General features: G+C 50.4%; 1 protein-coding gene across 1 annotated transcript; it reads right to left on the reverse strand.

Annotated features, from left to right (window-relative positions):
• Positions 1–7,194: 7,194 nt before the first annotated feature.
• On the reverse strand, positions 7,195–19,726 carry LOC311580719 (small ribosomal subunit protein uS19-like; the record flags this gene model as incomplete). Its single annotated transcript, XM_084752403.1, has 2 exons — positions 7,195–7,392; positions 19,265–19,726. The coding sequence occupies 2 exons, from the start codon at positions 19,724–19,726 to the stop codon at positions 7,195–7,197; spliced, it is 660 nt and encodes a 219-aa protein (XP_084608529.1).
• Between the last annotated feature and the right edge of the window lie 767 nt (positions 19,727–20,493).

A 20,493-nucleotide genomic window follows, 5' to 3' on the forward strand; every position in this document is an offset into this window, starting at 1 on the left:
CTGCCCACCCACCACTTCCTGGGTTGGATACTTTCATCAGTGAGGCACTCTACCTTACCAAGCCACGGCTAATCCTGCCTCTGGGTAGGAGGATGCTAGCATCCCGGCAGGGGAGCACATTCTTACAAGGCAGAGCTGTTTGTGCGAGGCCCCAGCAAGCCAACACCTGTCTAGGGCAACGTGAGAACAATACGATCTAAATTTAATTGTCCCCTGAGGCAACTATTTGCAACAGAAAGTAATTTACAACAGCTAATAAATCCTGCCGAGGAGGAGCAACCTTTTATTTGCCTTCCTAAAAGCACAAACATTCCAGTTGCTCAGGCTTCTGTCTTACACATCCCTGCCCCAGCTCACAACCACCTTCCCCCATCCCTCGCCTGCCCACAGAACACCAGCCCAGGATAGGATGAGCAGTCCCTAGCCCCTCCGCGTCTTGGTTGTCCCTCTGCCAGCCTCCAGAAGAAAAGCAAAACACCACTAACGTGTAAACACATTCTTCCCGGAAACAAGCATTGAGGATAAATCAGTCCTCCCTGGCTCTGCCCCAGACCTAGTTCCCTCCCTCTCAGTATCAGATCGGCTCGTCTTTCAGAATTTTCCTTACTTATTTCCATAAATACATCTATCCATGGTATGCTAAAACGTGTAACTTTGCTTAATGTGTGTTTTTTTTAGATTGTTTGTGTCCTAGAGATATCTACAGTTAAAACACAGGTCTGCTTCCCCGTCAGCATCTACTACTGTCTGTGCCTTTATGTGATCTCAATAGACTGCCCCAGCCCCACCCCCCATTACCTGAATCCTGCTGAGAAAATTCGAGATCTCTTAGAACACTTTTGGGGAGAGACTAAGCTAAGGCTACCTTCTAATACTTCATGTTGATCCATCTCTAGGGACCTGACCTTGGGGGTGGGGTGGGAGGGATGGTCCTCAACCTGGAGCTTTCAGGCCTGGAGAGGGTAAGCAAGTTGCTGGAAGTCACACAGCAAAGTCAGTGCCGAGCATCATCTGAGACCTTCAAAGCTGTTAAGCGTGCGCCAAAAAAAAAAAAAAGACGAGCAGCCTGTCTTCCCCCTTGTTTCTGCTCTGTTCCCAGGCTCAGCGGTTGCAAAATACCCCTGGGGCCTTGTTTTCAAAGGGGAATGAAGTGGGAGAGTATTTTTAACTGCTGGCCCTGCCTTGGCTCCCCCCCCCCCCCCCCATGCTAGCTGTCCAGGAAAGGCTCGCTTCTCAGTGGCATTTGCAACTCATGGAAAACAACAAATGCTCGAAATAGACCATACCCAAGCCCGGGAATGGAAAAAATGGGCTCATGGTTTCAAAAGCGTATTTTAGAAAGAGACAAGAATAGCTTTTGGCCTTTGGGGGCGGGCTAGGGATGAGAGGCTGGGGAGGTGGCCATGCTGGGACAGGGTTGTGTCCCAGATCACCAAGGGACAATTTCCTAGAAGAGGTGTGGTCACTGGCCCCAGGGTGCTTCAAAGCAGGTGCTCCAACCCCTCTCTGTACCTCCCAGCTGACTCTGGAACAGCTTTCCTGTGTGGCATTAGAGCTGGCTTTGGGGTGGGTAGGTGGGGCTCCCTGGACCTCTCCTCACTCCACAGAAACTCAAGATACTAAACGCCCTGCACCTGAAAAGTGACAGTTGAGTTCTCCCGGGGTAAGGGAAGAATTTGGGGGTTTTCATCTGCACTCAGATACAGCCCAGATGTGCAATCTTGTGGGAGTTGTTTGGCCTCTCAGAGCCACAGGTGACTTATCAGAGGAGGAGGGGATGATTCTGGGTTGGTCCATCCATCCACCCATCCACCCATCCACCCAACATGTGTCACATAGTCTATGTGCACAGGCACCAAGTCAGACAATGTCATAGCGACAGACAGCAAAATGGCCGCTGGAGACTCAGCACAGTGCTATCTTCAGACACCTCCCCACCCTGCCACCCCCATGGTACCTGACATGTCACCTGACCCCCCCCCCCTACTAAATAGGCTCTGTGTTTGTCCCCAGAATGCTCTTGGGACATTGAGGGACAGGGAGCAGGAGCTGCACAAGTTCACTGGTTCAGCCATAATATGGATGGAGTAAGGAAAGGCTGACTGTGCGCCAGGTCCTTGGTTCCTTGTGTCATAGTTTGTCACAAAGCGGTAGCTGTAGACTGGGAGTCAACGCAAAAGGCACTGGAGTGGCACTCCAGTTACATCAGCGTGGCAGTTTTACCTAAGATCTCAGAGCGCCTTTCAGTCCTGTTTGACTGTTCTTGGCTGTTCCTCCCAGTTGACAGATGGATAAACTGAGACACGTCTCACTTGGGTGACTTCTGCTTCCTCCTAACCCTGATCAGTGCAGCGCAGGGATAGGGAGCGACGCGGGTGACACCAGAATCTAAAGTGAACTGCATCTCCCAGGATACCTTGCTAGAGGGGGGCGTGTAGGGGCGGAGTCGCCACTCGCTGTAATTTCTTGGCATTGGGAGGGAAAGGGGGAAGCTGGGGTGGGGGGGCGGTGGTGGTGTGCGAAAGTAAAGAGAATCAAAGCTTCAAGCGTCACGTCTAGGAATAGCCTCGGAGCCGGGCCAAGTCATTATCGACGATGAGTAATCCGGTTAAGTCATTTCTCTAAACACCATTCCTTGTAAGAGAATTAAAATATCAGCTTACATCAGAGCGGGAGAGGCGGGCTCCCGGCCCGGGCAGCAGCGCCAGGAGTGGGAGCGACTGGCCGGCTCCGCGCTCTGCCTGCCCGGGACGGGAGCGGAGCGGAGCCGCGTACTTGGGCACTGAAAGTGGGGTCTGGACTCCCGCCGGGCGGGAACCAGCGAGTGGGGGCCGGGAGCAGCAAGCCAGGCCTCAGTTTACCCTGCTGTTAAGGCCCCCAGGAAAAGTTTGGTGGTCCCCCCGATGGGACGGACGGAGCTGGGTTTCCTCTCTTCAGTGCTCCCCCGCTCCTGCCCCGGGTTCTAGGATTGATTTCTGGAGAGCGTCAGGGCCGTGTGCACCGAAAAAGGCCGGAGACTGAGTAGGGTCCCCAGTCCTCTGCCGGCGGCGAGCGCGCTCCCTCTAAACTCAAGGCGTGTGGTCTTCATCTTTCCTCTCGCCGTTTCTTTTTAGTTGCTTCTGTGCCCTACCTGCCTTGTGTTCCCCAGGCCTGTGAGAGGCAAGGAGGACCCGGCCAGAGTCCCCAGAACCGTGATGACTTGGGGGAATGTGGGCCATCCAGAAGCGGCAAGCTGCCTTCCCCTCCGCGACCCCGTGGCCTCTAACCCCCAGCTGTGTCACAGCAAGGCACAGGCTTGGTCTCACTTTCCAATGGTCCTAACCCTAACCCTTGGCACATAGGACCTCTGGCACCCCCAGACTGGCACCTCCTGACTTCAAGTTCCAGGCGGTACTTAAGGCTAGCAAGCCTAGCCCAGCCCTAAATTCCTTGTAATGATTTGATTTACCTCTTTAATTAATTTTAAAGAAGCAAGGTGTCACTATGTAGTCCAAGCTGGCCTCGAACTCCAGATTTCCGTGCCACAGCCTGAGTACTGAGTTTGGGGGCATGCACCAACACACCCAACTAGGCTCCTTAATATATTACTATTTTCTGTTCTGAGGTTTGAGCGTAGGGTTCCCAGGGGGCTAGGCAAGCAATCTACCACTGAAGTACATCCCCAGCTGAGTTAGATACTGGAAAACTCTTTGGTAGTCCAGGCCAAAACCTCTCAGGAGCCAGGTGAACGTACACTAGTCCTGGCAGCCTCACTTGCAGGTGGTGCCACGGACTTTTCTAACCTGTTTTCCCGTGGCTGAAAGTGGCTTAGCCTGATCTAGTTTGTGAGATTACTGTGAGGGTGAAAAACAGGCCTCCAGGGTGGCCAGGGTGGCTTGCTATGGGGAAACAGCCTCTGATAGGGCAGGTCCTCTGTATGGATTTGCCTCTTCTCTGTTTCCAATGGCACCACAAAGTGACCGAGTTCATGTCACTTCATGACTCTGAAGGTCGGGGGTTGAGGGCCAGCACCTGGTGTCAGATCTTACTAACCGAATCCCAAGGGGGCGGAGGACATCGCATGGTGAGTGAGAGACCAAAAGCATGAGTGTGTCTCCTCAGGCCTCTCCATAGGGCCCCCACCCTGCCCCCCACCCCAACCCTTCTAACCCTAATCACTCCCCAGAATGTCCTGCCTCTGCAAGCACCATTGTTCTCACATCCCCAATGCCTGACAATGTAATTCTATATCAGCACCGTGAAACCTTTGGGCACTGTCAGACTGCATCCAAACTGTAACGGCGTGTTTCTACCTCAGGGAAGAAATGGGTAAAGAAATAAACCTTCGGGGGCTGGAGAGATGGCTCAGTGGTTAAGAGCGCCGCCTGCTCTTCCAGAGGTCTTGAGTTCAACTCCCAGCAACGGCATGGTGGCTCACCACCATCTATAATGTGATCTGATGCCCTCTTCTGACCTATAGGTGTACATGTAGGCAGAGCACTGTTTACATAATAATGAATAAATAAATCTTTTAAAAAAATAAAAAAAAGAAAAGAAAAGAAATAAACCTTCGTGGTGTGGTGGTGCACGCCTTTAATCCCCAGCATTCGGGAGGCAGAGGCAGGCGGATTGCTGTGAGTTCAAGGCCAGCCTGGTCTACAAAGGTCCAGGACAGCCAAGGCTACACAAAGAAACCCTGTCTCAAATAAATAAATAAATAAAATAAAAAATAAAAAAAGAAAGAAACTTTCAACACAGAGACAGAGACACACTCAGAGAGAGACAGAGACAGACAGACAGACAATTGTTGGCCTTTCTTGTACCAGGGACTAAGCCCTGGCCACATGTTCAGTCCAGTCCCCTGATCACCCAAGGGGAAACCTAGACACAGTGGTCCCCAGGCGCTGGTCTTGGTGATATGGGTTGGGGTCCTGAGACTCCTCCACCAGATTGGGGGTTCCCAGATTTCAAATGATAGCCTGGAGAACCCTTGGGTCCCTGATGGAGTCCCGGGTTCTGGCTCAAATACTGAGAAGAGCTGGTTGAGAAGGTGTTCCCTAATCCTGTTAGCCTGGTCCCTGTTAACCCATGCCATGCTGGAAACTCAGGCCTTAGGGAGAGAAGCCCTGCTAACACTTGTTCCTCAAAAAGACTCTGGGGCTTTATTTATGTATTTATTTTAATGTCTCATTATGTAGCTCAGGATAGGCTCTCCTGCCTCCACCACCTAAGTGCGGGGATTAAAGGTATGCACTGCCATACCTAATGTTGGTGAGCTCAAGGGGGTCTTTCAGATATAAAAGCATAAATAAAGCTTGCAGGCTTGGAGGAGGTCCTGGCTTCATTGGCATAAACACACCCCATTCCCTACCCTTCCTACAGCCCCAACCCTGTCCACCCCAGAGCCCAGGTCTCCACTTTCATCCAGCTGGCAGCTGCCACTGGTGGGGGCAGCTTTTGCTGACGTTGTAACAGTGTTTATTATTTGAAACAGCCGGCAGCTCCAAAACTGTTCCCCCCAAGCCCTCTTCTTTCCTGCTTTGCCAACCACTGTACATCTTCCAGCTACTGCATGGGCCCAGTTAGCATGGACATGGACCTGTGTCCACGGTGTGTGTGTGTGTGTGTGTGTGTGTGTGTGTGTGTGTATGTATGTATGTGTGTGTGTATGTGTGTATGTATGTGTGTGTATGTATGTATGTGTGTGTGTATGTATGTGTGTGTGTATGTGTGTATGTATGTGTGTATGTATGTATGTGTGTGTGTGTATGTGTGTATGTATGTGTGTGTGTATGTATGTGTATGTATATGTGTGTGTGTATGTGTACAGGTAGGTGTGTGCAGAGAACCCCACAGCTCACACAGGATCAAAAACCATACACACTCACTGCCCATCACAGGTGAGTTCTGTTCCCACAGAGGGCCGCTACTTTGGCCCACCGTGGACACCGTAGAGTTGCTCAGCCTCTCTTCTCAGCTGCCTGTCCTACCCCCTATAGTCTTCACCCAAGGGCCTGGCCTAGGGGACTCCTCCGCTCTGTCATAACTGCCTTCTCTCCTTCCCTTGGCCCCAGCAGGTGCTACAGGCAGGCTCCAGAAGAAGGCAGATGCTGTGTGGAGAGAGCTTCTCTGTGTTTGGGGCCGGGATTCAGCACGGCTCCAGGCATCATGACAACTTGGTGTCCACCTCTCCCTGATGTGTCTGGTGACACCGCCAGATAGGGAGGCTGTCCCCAGTGCTCTGCGGCTGCATCAAGCCTGCTCTTTTCTTCCCACAGTTCCTAGTTCCCACCAGGTCTGTCCAAGCAAACTTGTGGTCAGCTCTGAAGGCGCCATCTGAAGCAGGTGTCTGGTCCCTCTGTGACCCTCCTACTGCTCCTAGCCTACTCTGCACACGCCACCACATGCTCCTGGGAACAGCCCCGCGCCAATACGACTGGCCGGCCGGCAGCTAGAGGTGTCTCTCCCATTAGGAGCAGCCCCTCCTAGTTTCCTAACTAATTCCTTGCAGCAACAAAGCCTCCGGGTTCGCTACGCACCCCCCAGATCCTCCCGCACCCCCCCCCCTACAACCACGACTCAGGTTCCAGTGGAGCTGGCTTGCCTGATGAGCTCAGGAGACCTCAGGGTTGGTAAGCAAAAGAATTGGAAAGACTGACCAGGAAGAGAGTGAGGTAGTCCGTAAAGACTCCTAGACAGTGAGATCAAAGGTCAGGGAGGAAAGCGGGTGGGGGGTGGGGGAGGAAAGCGGGTGGGGGAGGAAGGTGGATGGGACCCTGCCCACCTCTCCTTCCCAGCTTCTACACGCGTGTGTGTCGTATTTGTTGTCCCTGGGGCTTTTAATTTTCTAAATTTTAAATAAACAAGGGCTGCACGAACACCCTAATATTTGGGGCACATTTTGAAACAGCTCAGAAATCCCCACATCCCCTTGTGAGTCAGTTCTGGGAGCAGTAAGCAGAACTGTCGGCCGATACAAGAAAGATTCTGCAAAATAACAGCCGGGCAGCCCCGTGTCTCCAGGGATTGGAGATGGGGGGACTCAAAAAATATTAGCGTCCTGCTGAGGCCCCAGGCGCAAGGGCCCCAGAGACTGCGGGTGGGAACACAAAACGCTGCAAAAGACCCCGTGTCTTGTCTGTCGCCAGTGAGGGGGTAAAATCGTAATCTGAAATATGGAAAATACCAGATACTTTTCCAAGAGTGTTTATTTTGCTATTTCGGTGGCTTAAGCATGTGCTGTATCAACCGAGCCTCCACCCAGGACCCAGTGACCTGGGACATCGGCTTGGGAAGCGGGCGCCAGCGAGCTGCGGGGCCACGCGCACGGGGACAGCACGATCTGGCAGCTTCTACCAGCCCAGACAACCCGCGGGGCTTTCGGAAAGCGTTGCTTTCCTTCCCCTGCCGGATCTGAGTCAAAAAGAGGAGCTGGTTCAAACCGAAAGAATAATTCGGTTAGCCAAGGCCACCGATATTTCTGTGGGGCCCAAATAATTGCCAGGCAGGGGCTCCAGGGCGGGAGCGTCGCGGGCCCCTCGGGGGTCGCTGAAAGTCCCGAGTCCAGCACAGTTCCTTTTTCCACCCCAAAAGGGGACCGGGAATGGCCAGGGGCGCTCGCAAAGGGCTGACCAAGGGGGCTTTGCGTTCTGCGGTCCTGGGGCACCCAGAACTGTCCCTCCTTTCTCCGGAGGCCAGAGGATTGGGCGTCTGGCCCGGGACAGGGCTCCTCCTACCCTGCCCTCACTAGTTTCAAGCAACCCTGTAGACTACCATAGGACTCTGTGCCCAATGCTATCACTTTCTACCAGCCTGCAGCACCCTGAACTCTCCGTGGGGTACAGTGAACGCTTTTCTGAAAGCCTTGTGTTGGCGTTCTTGGGCATCTCAGCTACACTTGGATGTTGCCAGTGCCTTTTACAGAGACTACCTGAAGCCAACCCGAAAAGAATCAGTGTTAATCCATTATGCTTCGTCACCAGCCCCTGAAACTGCCTAAGCACAGTTCCTTTTTCTGTCCCCAAAGGGGGTGACCGGAAGGGCAGGGGGCCCCCCCGCAAAGGGCTGACCAAGGGGGCTTTGCTTTCTGCGGTCCTGGGGCATCCAGAAAGAGCTGTCTAAGGCCATTTGGTGTGGTGGCACATGTCCTCTGGCCATCACTCGAGTTCTTACTCAGAGGTACCAATTTACAAGGATTTTTTTGTCGTTTTTGTTTTTCTGAACTGACATTCAGATAACATTTATTATTTTAATCAAACCTCATAGGTTGAACTGCCAATGGGGTGGGGGGCTTGGGGGGAGGAAGAGGGGCCAGGAAGGGATCTTCTGGCCTCCCCCTCAGCAACTTGTCCTATCTGAAGGTCACCTGTGTGTGTGGATTCTGGTCCCTGCAGAGCTGGCTTCAGCTGCAGGTAGTCCCCTTGCTCTTGAGGGGTGGCTCAGGCTTTGCAGACTCAGTACTTCTCTGGCTTGGGCCCCTGCTGGCCTCAAGTTCATCTTGACCTGAAAGACAGGTGTGAGGAAGAGTTGCTGCTGGCTCATCTCCCTGGCCACTCAAGACACCTGGCGGGGGCCTGCTGCACTGCCGCCTGGGCCCAGCTGCTGTCTCAGCACAGAATGTGCCCTGTAAGCAAGATCTGCCTTGAGCTCCCAGGTAGGCAGGCAGACAGCAGCTCTCGCCCAGAAGAGTCCTACAGACACATACAATGGCAGGAGCACAGTGTTGTACACAGGGCGTTGTGCGTGCCTGCCAAACACAAAGCTGAGCACCCAAGGTCATGGGCCAAGCAGGCAGGGCCAGCGGAGCATCTAAATAGGAGTGCACTTGTCTGTAGTCTCCAACCTTATCCCATGCTCTAGGTAGGCAGGCAGGCAGATACAGCCCTTGAGCTGTCAAAGGGACTGGTGCCCTGTGTTGGTGCTACTCTGGGGTCGTGGGGTAGTCCCTAGTACTTTTACTAAAGAGTGACAGATGGCTTGGGGTGGGGAGGTACCAGTTAATCCCAAGGTGAAGGGAGCTTTGACTCCAGGAGACAGCGGGGAACATCTTCCTGTTAAGACGCTTGAATGACTTGAAGGCAGCACAGGAGGCAGACGCAGTTCTACATCATTGTGGCGTGCTCTGAGGAGCCTCTTGGGTCTGGTGCACAAATTTGGGTCTGTCACTGACTGAGACATGGCAAGGGCTGCAATAGAGCTAGCACAAAAGAATTGGCACTTGGGCGGCAGGGGGCGGGGCTCAGCTCCTCCTTAAACTTCTGGGTACAGTGGTGGGGAGGTACCTGCTGGGCTAGTAGGTGAATGCATATGCTAATGAGTTGGTCTCATTCCACGTGGGAGAGCATCCTTCCTCTTAGGTTCATCGTCAGGGGGAAAGTAGGGGAAGAAGGGATGGCTGAGAATACCAGGCTGCATTGTCCAGCCAAGCAAGCCGCGGTGAGCTGCGCAGAAAGATTCCCACTGCATCCAGAGCCTTTATAAGACCCCTTCTTCCATCCCATGATGCTCCGTCCTGGGGCCTCCAAGACCCAAGAACCCCTGGAGGGAGAAGCCTCCCAAGAGTCCAAAGGTCTGAACTGGCAACTAAATCCAAGGGATTTCCCTCTGATTTTGCAGATAAGGGGAACCCAGGCTGAGTCAGGGACGGAAGGCACACCGTGGATGAGTGGGTGAGCACGGTCTGCTTTTCCTGGTGCACTGTAGAGGCTGGACTGGGGAGGCACTGGACGCTTGTGCCCCTAAGGCCAGAGGATGCAGCAGCTCCCATCTGGTGCTGGGGATCTCCACACACTTAGTAAATTCAGAGAACACCGCTTCTGATCTCTGAGTACTTTTTTCTTCCTGTGGTCGGCCCTGTTTACTGAGGGCTGCTGCTAGTCAGAATGATGAGTGAGTACTTGCACCCCGACAGATGCGGTGTGCAGGGTGTTCCGGGGAACTCGCTTTTCTGGGTAAGGCAGGGTTAACTGGAAGCCTGTGTTCCTAGCCTGTATTGAAACCCTTTCTACAAATGATGGGCATTCCCCCCACTTAGTATTTTGAAAAGTTCTACCACTTTCTAAATATGTGACCTTGGTCAGGTTACCTAACCTCAATAACCTCAGTTTCCTTATCTGTCAATTGTGCACAGAGCTGACTCTCTCTCTAGGTTGTAACAGGAAGGGAGCCATGCTTAGCCTGCAGAAGCAGCCAGTACCACACTGGCTTCACAGTTGGTAGTGGCTCCTCAGAACTGAAGGATCATCCGCTCCAGTGACATCTTCCCTGGGATTCTGTTTTCTCAGAAATGTCAGTGTAATCTTTGCACCAGAGGAGCCCAGGAGCCTGGGGTCTGGAGCCTGTGTGTTCCCTGTGGTTGGCACTTCCTCCTGGGAAGTAACTAGTTGCTGAAGGGTGAACGTGGGCCTTGTCTTCCTGGCATCCATCCTGTCTCACCGTATCTCCCATCTGTCCTCTGAGTTTAGCCTAGGATATACTCTCCCCGTGAAAGAGACAGGCAGTTAGGGTGCGCAGCCCCTCACCTCACCCCCAGCCCCCAGCAAGGCAGGGAAGACACGTGATCTGAGAAAGAAAGCTGGGCAAAGGTAGAGACTGAGAGGGCTTGGGTCTCAGCCTGATGCACTTCAGGGAGCTAATTTCTTCCTTCCTTCCTCCCTGCCCTTTTCTTCCCTTCCTCCTCTCTCTGCCTCTTTCTTTTTCTTCCTCATTTTTCATTTTGAGACTGTGTCTTGCTGTGCTATCCAGGCTGAGCTTAGACTCCCAGGCTTAAGTATTCCCCACCCCCACCCCCACCTCCTCAGCTCCCGAGTAGCGTGTGCCCCTGCCAGGCTCAGGAAGCCCCTGGATTGACCTAGGTTGAGCGGCTGAAGGGCTGCTCTTGAGTGGAGATCTCAGGAGACACCAAGTTATAGATGGCTGTGAGCTACCATGTAAGTGCTGGGAATCGAACCCATGTTCCTGTTGGTTATGATGGAGGAGGAGGCAGTCAGAGATGGGAAGGGCAACACTCAGACACGTAGCCTGGGCATGTGCCCCTCACCCCACACATGCACATAACTGCTACATCATAGTCAGAGACAGATTCTTCTTCAGCAAAAGTGCACCAGGGCCTGTCATCCAACTCTCCCAGGCTTAGTTTTTTACCTGTAAACTAGAAAGATAGCTGTCTTTTCGTGTCCGTGAGGGACACTGAGAGGCGAGACTCAGGACCCCTTAAGACAGCAAATCCAGGCTGGAGAGATGGCTCAGCGGTTAAGGGCACTGACTGCTCCTCCAGAGGTCCTGAGTTCAATTCCCAGCAACCACATGGTGGCTCACAGCCATCTATAATGAGATCTGGTGCCCTCTTCTGGAGTATAGGTGTACATGCAGGCAGAACACTGTATATATAATAAATAAATCTTAAAAAAAAAAAAAAGACAGCAAATCCATTGAAGTTCAAGTCCCTTAAAGGGCATAGCATTTGCATAGAGCCCATGCACATCCAGTGTACTTTAAAAAAAAATGGGTTTTTTGTGTGTGTATGGGGATGGGTGGGGGTGGGGGTGGGGGTAGTGGGGGATGGGGAGCTATGAGGGGTGTGTGTGTGTGTGTGTGTGTGTGTGTATGAGGTGTGTGTGTGTGTGTGTATGAGGTGTGTGTGTGTGTGTGTATGAAGTGGGGGTGGGGTGGGGATGGGGATGTGTGTGTATGAGGTGTGTGTGTGTGTGTGTGTGTGTGTGTGTGTGTATGAGGTGTGTGTGTGTGTGTGTGTGTATGAGGGGTGTGTGTGTGTGTGTGTGTGTGTATGAGGTGTGTGTGTGTGTGTGTATGAGGTGTGTGTGTGTGTGTGTGTGTGTGTGTATGAAGTGGGGGTGGGGTGGGGATGGGGATGTGTGTGTATGAGGTGTGTGTGTGTGTGTGTGTGTGTGTGTGTATGAGGTGTGTGTGTGTGTGTGTGTGTATGAGGTGTGTGTGTGTGTGTGTGTGTATGAGGGGTGTGTGTGTGTGTGTGTGTGTGTATGAAGTGGGGGTGGGGTGGGGATGGGGATGTGTGTGTATGAGGTGTGTGTGTGTGTGTGTGTGTGTGTGTGTGTGTGTATGAGGTGTGTGTGTGTGTGTGTGTGTATGAGGGGTGTGTGTGTGTGTGTGTATGAGGGGTGTGTGTGTGTGTGTGTGTATGAGGTGTGGGGGGTGGGGATGGGGAGCTATGAGGGATGTGTGTGTATGAGGTGTGTGTGTGTGTGTGTGTGTGTGTGTATGAGGTGTGTGTGTGTGTGTGTGTGTGTGTGTATGAGGTGTGTGTGTGTGTGTGTATGAGGTGTGTGTGTGTGTGTGTGTGTATGAGGTGTGTGTGTGTGTGTGTGTGTGTATGAGGGGTGTGTGTGTGTGTGTGTGTGTGTATGAAGTGGGGGTGGGGTGGGGATGGGGATGTGTGTGTATGAGGTGTGTGTGTGTGTGTGTGTGTGTGTGTGTGTGTATGAGGTGTGTGTGTGTGTGTGTGTGTATGAGGGGTGTGTGTGTGTGTGTGTGTATGAGGGGTGTGTGTGTGTGTGTGTATGAGGTGTGGGGGGTGGGGATGGGGAGCTATGAGGGATGTGTGTGTATGAGGTGTGTGTGTGTGTGTGTGTGTGTGTGTGTATGAGGTGTGTGTGTCTGTGTGTGTGTGTGTGTATGAGGTGTGTGTGTGTGTGTGTATGAGGGGTGTGTGTGTGTGTGTGTGTATGAGGGGTGTGTGTGTGTGTGTATGAGGTGTGGGGGGTGGGGATGGGGAGCTATGAGGGATGTGTGTGTATGAGGTGTGTGTGTGTGTGTGTGTGTGTGTGTGTGTGTGTGTATGTATGTATGTATGTACGCATATTTGTGTGTGAGTGCAGAGGTCAAAGAACAGCCTCTGGTCTCTTGTATCTTGTCTGAGACGTCTCATCACTGATGATGCATAAGCTAGGCTAGCTGACCACAGGATGTTTCTATCTTGGCTTTTCATCTCAACACAGCCTCGTGTCCCACCACATCCAACTTTATGTGGGTTCTGGGGATGCTAACTCACATCCTCACAGTGTGTGATGTCTTAGTTAGGGTTGCTACTGCCTGAGATGAAACACTATGACCAAAAGCAACTTGGGGAGGAAAGGGATTACTTGGCTTTGCCGGGAGAAGCCAAGGCAGGAACTCAAAGTGGGCAGGAACCTGGAGGCAGGAGCTGATGCAGAGGCCACGGAAGGTGCTGCTTACTGGCTTGCTCCACATGGCTTTCTCAGCCTGATGTCTTATAGAGTCCAGGACCGTCAGCCCTGAGGTACCTAGCCCCTTCTACAGTGGGCCAGACCTCCCTCATCAATCATTGATTAAGAAAATGTCCTACAAACTTGCTTGCCTACAGCTGAATCTTATGGAGGCATTTTCTCACTTGAGGCTTCCTCCTCTCCGATGGCTTTAGCGTGTGTGGAGGTGACATGACACTAGCCAGCACATGTCGCAAGTGCCTGACCCACTGAGCCCTCTCCACCAGCCCACATCCTGTGTGCTACAAACCATCTTTAGATGACTTATTATCCCCAATGCAATGTCAATGCTCTGGAAAAGTATGTTTTGCCTGCGTGTTATGTCTGCACCATCTGTGTGCAGTGCCTGCAGCAGCCAGAAGAGGGCGACGGATCTCGTGCAACTGCAGTGAGCATCCATGTGGGTGCTGGGAACGGAGCATGGGTCTGCAGTAAGAGCAGCCACTGCTCTTAACTACTGGGCTAGCTCTCCAGCCTGCAAATGATCATGGGAAAGCGACAAGAGGAAAGTCTGTACCCCGGCAGTAGTTTTGCTTTTTTAGACTATTGTGTCTGCGCGGCTGGTTGACTCAGCAGATCCGGAAACTCAGGTGCAGAGGGCTGAGCGCACTGACGGTTCTGGATTTGCAGAGTCAACCACAATGTTCTAAGTGAGCATGAAACGAGAGTCCTGTGTGCGGTGAGGCTCACCACCTGCCTCCTGTCTGCCTCACCGGTGTCAGTTCTTTGAGTGGTTAAGTTATATTTCTGTCATATATATCTGGCCTGAGGGGTAAAATTAACCAGTCACCAGTCTCTTCTGTGTCCCTCCCAAGAGACGTCAGGATCTTAAAATCTTCAGCTCCAATTACCTTTCTCCCATTTCTTTACGTTGACCCCTAACATTGTGTTTCAATCTGATTTTACCATTGCAAGTTATTTAATATCACTTTTGATAAAAAAAAAAATCAATGACTCTTTATACATAAAAACTGTTGACTGAAACCAGGTGCGGTGGCATGCACCTGTAATCCCAGCTCTCTGGGAGGCAGAGGCAAGTGGATCTCTGTGAGTTCGAGGCCAGCCTGGTCTACAAAGCAAGTCCAGGACAGTCAAGGCTACACAGAGAAACCCTGTCTTGAAAAACCAAAAAAGAAAAAGAAAAAGAAAAAACAAAACAAAAAAATTGTTGGCTGAAGCTGGTGTGGTGGTGCATGCTGGTAATCTCAGCACTTGAGGAGGCAGAGGCAGGGGGTCTCTGTGAGTACAACCTGGTCTACAAAGCGAGTCCAGGACAGCCAAGGCTACACAGAGAAACCCTGTCTCGAAAAACCAAAACCAACCCCCCCACCTAAACAAACAAACAAACAAACAAACAAACAAAACCAAAAACCAACCAACCAACCAAACGCATTCTTGACTGTTCTGTTGACTGTGGCAGACCAACCAAACACATTCTTGACCTGTTGACTGTGGCAGGCTCTGCTTTGCCAAGGTGAGGATCGCTGCATCTCCCATCCCACGTGCGGGATGAGCTCTGTACTCCCCCATCAAGACAGAGTCTAATTCTCCTTCAGCATCTGGGCTAACCGTGGTGACTTGTTTGGGCCATCGGATGTGGTGGAAGGGGCGCTGTGTGACTTTCAAGGCTGTGCGGCTGTCCCTGACTTCTCAGAACCCTTGCTTTGCATACTCCCATGCACAGGCTATTTGTCAACAGTCTCCACTAAGCACGGTCTTTCAGATCCAAGCACAGGGTCAGCCCTCAGCACCTCAAGACAGTGCAGCAGAGGCCCCAGATGTCAGAAGGCAAGAGTTCACCTTCTCCTCCCATTCCGTGTGAGCTGCCAGGCATGATGGGAGATACCTGTACTCCCTGCACTGAGGCTGAGGCAGAAGAATAAGAGTGGGTGGCCAGCCGGGCTGTGGTGGCGCACGCCTTTAATCCCAGCACTTGGGAGGCAGAGGCAGGCGGATCACTGTGAGTTCGAGGCCAGCCTGGTCTACAAAGTGAGTCCAGGACAGCCAAGACTACACAGAGAAACCCTGTCTCAGAAAAAAAAAAAAGTGGGTGGCCAGCCTGGGGCCACATAATGAGTTCCCAAGGAGTCTGAGGTACATAGAAAAGCCTGTCTCAAAAGTGAACAAACCAGGCCTTGTGGTGCATGCCTATCAGAGGCAGGAGGATCAGGAGTTCAAGGTTGTCCCCAGCTACATAGCAAGTTTGAAGCCAGCCTGGGCTACATGAGACCTGTCTCAAAAAAGCCAAAACCCTAGTTGGGCATGGTATTGCATGCCTTTAATCCCAGTACTCAGAGAGGCAGCAGCAGGCAGATCTTTTTGAGTTCAAGGCCAGCCTGGTCTACAAAGTGAGTCCAGGACAGCCAGGACTACACAGAGAAACCCTGTCTTGAAAAACCAAAAATAAATAAATAAAATAAAAATAAATTTTTTTTTTTACTTGATTAACTTTGGGGGTGGTTTGTGACAGGAAAGATAATTGGGTAATTGGGGACATACACATGTCTTCTGAGTTCACTTTTCCTTTTTTTCATTAGTTAGTTAGTTAATTAATTAACTTTTCACCCCCATTACAACTTCCCCTCCCTCTTCTCCTTCCAGTCCCTCCCTCTCCCCTCCTCTCCCCTCTCCTCCTCCCTTTCTCCTCAGAGAAGGGGAGGCCTCCCAGGGATATTAGTTTGCCTTGGCATATCAAGTTGAGGTAAAACTAGGCACATCTTCTCCTATGGAGGCTAAACAAGGCAGCCTAGTTAGGGGAAAGGGATCCAAAAGCCAGCAGGCAACAGAGTCGGAGACAGCCCCTGATGTAGTTGTTAGGGGACCCACACGAGAACCAAACTACATATCTGCTACATATGAGTAGGAGGCCTAGGTCTGTCCCATGCATGCTCTTTAGTTGGTGGTTCAGATTCCTTGAGCCCCTATGAGCCCAGGTTAGTTGATTCTGTGGGTTTTCTTGTGGTGTCCTCAACCTCTGTGGCTCCTTCAGTCCTTCATCCCTCCCTTCCACAAGATTCCCTAGCTCCACCTATTGTTTGTTTGTTTTTGTTTTTGTTTTGTTTTTGAGACAGGGTTTCTCTGTGTAGCCTTGGCTGTCTTGGACTACCTTTGTAGACCGGGCTGGCTTTGAACTCACAGCGATCCGCCTGCCTCTGCCTCCTGAGTGCTGGGATTAAAGGCGTGCACTGTAAGATTCTAGATGGCCTGAACTCAGCAGTGTCATTATTAGCTAAGGAAATGGAGTTTTTAGCTGAGGAAATAAATATAAAATTACAGGTGGCCTGGACTCAGCTCCCATGACAATAGCGTTGTCAGCCGAGCAAGCTGCAGGCCGATAACAAGAGCAAACAGAGCTGTAGCGAACTAAGTGGAACAAGTTAAAAATTCTCCCTAGCCCCCATCTCAACCCTGCCCCTGGGAATTACTGCTCTTATCTCACCCTACTTAGGATTTACCACCCTAGACCCCCTATTGTTAGCCTAGCACTCTTTAACTAACCATTGTCACTGAGTTTTACTTTTTGTAGAAGATATTTAAACCCTGAGTCTCTGTAGAATGGGGTCTTTCCATCTCTCCGGAGTTTGGTAGACCCTGATGTGTCAGATTAATAAATTCCTTTGCTTTTGCATTGACTCTGGACTCTGGCTCTCAGGGATAAACTCAGACAACCTGAGTTTAGCAGCACCACCACCACCTGGCTCACCTATTGTTTGACTATGGGTCTCTACACCAGTTCCATCAGCTGCTTGGTAAAGCCTGTCAGAGGACAGTTATGCTATGCTCCTGTCTGCAAGAATAGCAGAGTTTCATTAATAATGTGAGGGGTTGGCTCTCTCTCATGGAATGGGTCTCAAATTGGGCCAGTCATTGGTTGACCAATCCCTCAGTTTCTGCTCCATCTTTTATCCCTGTGCCTCTTATAGACAGGACAAATTTTGGGTTGAAGGTTTTGTCGGTGGGTTGTTGTCCCCACCCCTCCATTGGAGGTCTTGCCTGCTTACAGGCGGTGGCCACTTCAGGTTCCATATCCCCTGTTGCTAGGAGTCTCAGCTAGGGTCAACCTCATAGATTTCTGGAAGTTTCCATTGTCCTAGGTTTCTGGCTTGTCCTAGACCTGCCCCCCACCCCCCACTGAATTCAGTTCTCTCTCCCTCAGTCCTACCCAAACTTGACCCCTCCTAATCCCCTCCCAATTCCCTCTCTCATCCAGATCCCTCCTTCCATCTACTTCCAATGTCTATTTTATTTTCTCTTCTGCGTGAGATTTAAGCATCTTTCCTTGGGTCTGTGGATTGTAGCCTGGTTATCCTGTACTTTATGGCTAATATCCACTTATAAGTGAGCATATACCATATATGTCTTTCTGGGTCTGGGTTACCTCACTCAGGATGATCTTTTCTAGTTTCATCCATTTGATTACAAACTTCATGATGCCCTTGGTTTTTTTTTAAAGATTTTATTTTATTTATTATATATACAGTCTCCATCTACATGTACACCTGCATGCCAGAAGAGGACATTAGATCACATTATAGATGATTGTGGGCCACTGTGTGGTTGCTGGGAATTGAACTCAGGCCCTCTGGAAGAGCAGTTGGTGCTCTTAACCTCTGAGCCATCTCTCCAGCCCCGATGCCCTTGTTTTTAATAGCTGAGTGGCATTCCATTGTGTAAATGTACCACGTTTTCTTTATCCATTCTTCAGTTGAGGGACATCTAAGTTGTTTCCAATTTATTACTATTACAAATAAAGCTGCTGTGAACATAGTTGAACAAGTGTCCTTGTGGCATGGTGGAGCATCTTTTGGGTATATGCCTAGGAGTGGTATAGACAGTTCATTTTTTAAAATTATATGTACAGTGCTCTGCCTACATGTAGGCCTGCAGGCCAGAAGAGGGCATTAGATCACATTATAGATGGCTATAAGCCACCGTGTGGTTGCTGGGAATTGGACTCAGGACCTCTGGAAGAGCAAACAGTGCTCTTAACCTCTGAGCCATCTCTTCAGCCCCAGTATAGATGGTTCTTGAGGTAGAACTATTCCCAATTTTCTGAGAAACAGCAGATGATTTCCCAAGTGGTTGTACAAGTTTGCACTCTCACCAACAATGAAGGAGTGTCCCCCTTGCTCCACATGCTGTCTACACGCCGTCTACATGCTTTCTAGCATGTGCTGTCACTTGAGGTTTTCATCTTCACTACTCTGACAGGTGTAAGATGGAATCTCGGACGTATCATCATTCTTGATTTAAAGCTGCATTACAGAGCAATAGTAATAAAAACTGCATGGTATTGGCATAAAATCTGGCAGGCTGGCCAATAGAATCAATGTGAAGACCCAGAAATAAACCCACACACTTACGGACACTTTATTTTTGACAAAGAAGCCAAATCCATACAATGGGAAAAAATAGCTTCTTCAACAAATGATGCCGGTCTAACTGGAGGTCTACATCTATAAAAATGCAAATAGATCCTACACAAAACTGAAGTCCAAGTGGATTAAAGACCTCAACATAAATCCAGAAACACTAAATCTCTTAGAAAAAAAAAGTGGGGAAGAGCCTTGAGTTCATTGGCACAGGAGACAAGTTCCTGAATAGAACACCAACAGCTCAAGCTGTAAGATCAACAACTAATAAATGGGGCCTCATGAAACTGAAAAGCTTCTGTAAGGCAAAGGGCGCTGTCAACAGAACAAAAATAACAGCCTACAGACTGGGAAAAGATCTTCACCAACCCTACATCCTACAGAGGGCTAATATCCAAAATATGTGAAGAACTCAAGAAACCAGCAAACCAAATAACCCAATTAAAAATGGGGTACAGATCTAAATAGAGAATTCTCAACAGAGGAAACTCTAATGGCCGAGAAACACTTAAAGTAATGTTCAACGTCCTTAGTCATCAGGGAAACGCAAATCAAAATGACTCTGAGTCAACTTTCATTCTTATGAGTACATAGGCTATAGCAGTTCTTTTATTAACAATTCTCCCCACCCCCGCCCCCCCACCCCCTTGCCCGGAGTAAACACGAGGCTTTATCGGCCACGGCTATTTTGAGGGACATGAAGCAGGAGGAGTGGGTGGCACTGATACCCGGCCGGCCATGCTTCACCGTGATGGAGAACTTACCTAGGTAGTGGCGGATCATCTCTGGTTTGATCTCCACCTGGTTGAAGGTCTTGCCGTTGTACACACCCACCATGCTGCCCACCATCTCGGCCGGGATGATCATGTCCCTCAGGTGGGTTTCACTGTCTCCCCGCTTCTCCATGGGTGGAGCCTCCTTCTTGGCCTTTCTCAAGCCCTTGAAAAGTGAGTGCTGCTTCTGCCGCAGGCCGCGGCTCAGACGCCGCCTCTGGGGGGCGCTGTACAACTGCGGCAGCTGCTCATAGCACATGTTCAACAGTTGGTCCAGGTCCACGGCGCGGTAGGTGAACTTGCAGAAAGTCCGCATCTTCTTCCGTTCTACTTCAGACATCGCAGCGGCAGCTGCTCGGAAAAGATTTATTGAAAATCTTGAATGAAGGCTGGAGAGATGGCACAGCCGTTAAAGGCTAGGCTCACAACTCTTGAATGCTCGACCTTATTTTTGTCTGTAAGCATCTTTCTCCCATACCTTTTCTTTTTCTTTCTTTTATTTATTTTCTTTCTTTCTTTCTTTTTTTTAAAGATTTATTTATGCCGGGCATGGTGGCACACGCCTTTAATCCCAGCACTGGGGAGGCAGAGGCAGGTGGATCGCTATGAGTTCAAGGCCAATCTGGTCTACAAAGGGAGTCCAGGACAGCGAGAGCTACACAGAGAAACTTTGTTTCGAAAAACTAAAAAATAAATAAATAAAATAAAATATTTATTTATTATTATGTATATAGTGTTTTGCCTGCATGTTCACCTGCAGGCCAGGAGAGGGCACCAGATCTCCTTATAGATGGTTATGAGCCACCCTGTGGTTGCTGGGAATTGAACTCAGGACCTTTGAAAGAGCAGCTAATGCTCTTACCCTCTGAGTCATCTCTCCAGCCCTCCTCGCCCCCCCCCCCCTTTTTGTGTGTGTGTGTGAGATAGGTCTTTCTATGTAGCCCATGCTGGCCTTAAACTCTTGCTTTAGTCTCCTGCCTGAGAATTACAAGTGTATACTGTAGCCAGCCTTCCTAAATTTTTCTTAACTTAAAAAAAATTTTTTTTTCCAGTTTTGAAACAGGGTCTTATGTAGCCTAGGACTAGGTTCAAACTCACTGTGTACCT

The sequence above is a fragment of the Acomys minous genome, assembly GCF_964271855.1.
Source record: "Acomys minous genome assembly, chromosome: 13".
Classification (NCBI taxonomy): Eukaryota; Metazoa; Chordata; class Mammalia; order Rodentia; family Muridae; genus Acomys; species Acomys minous.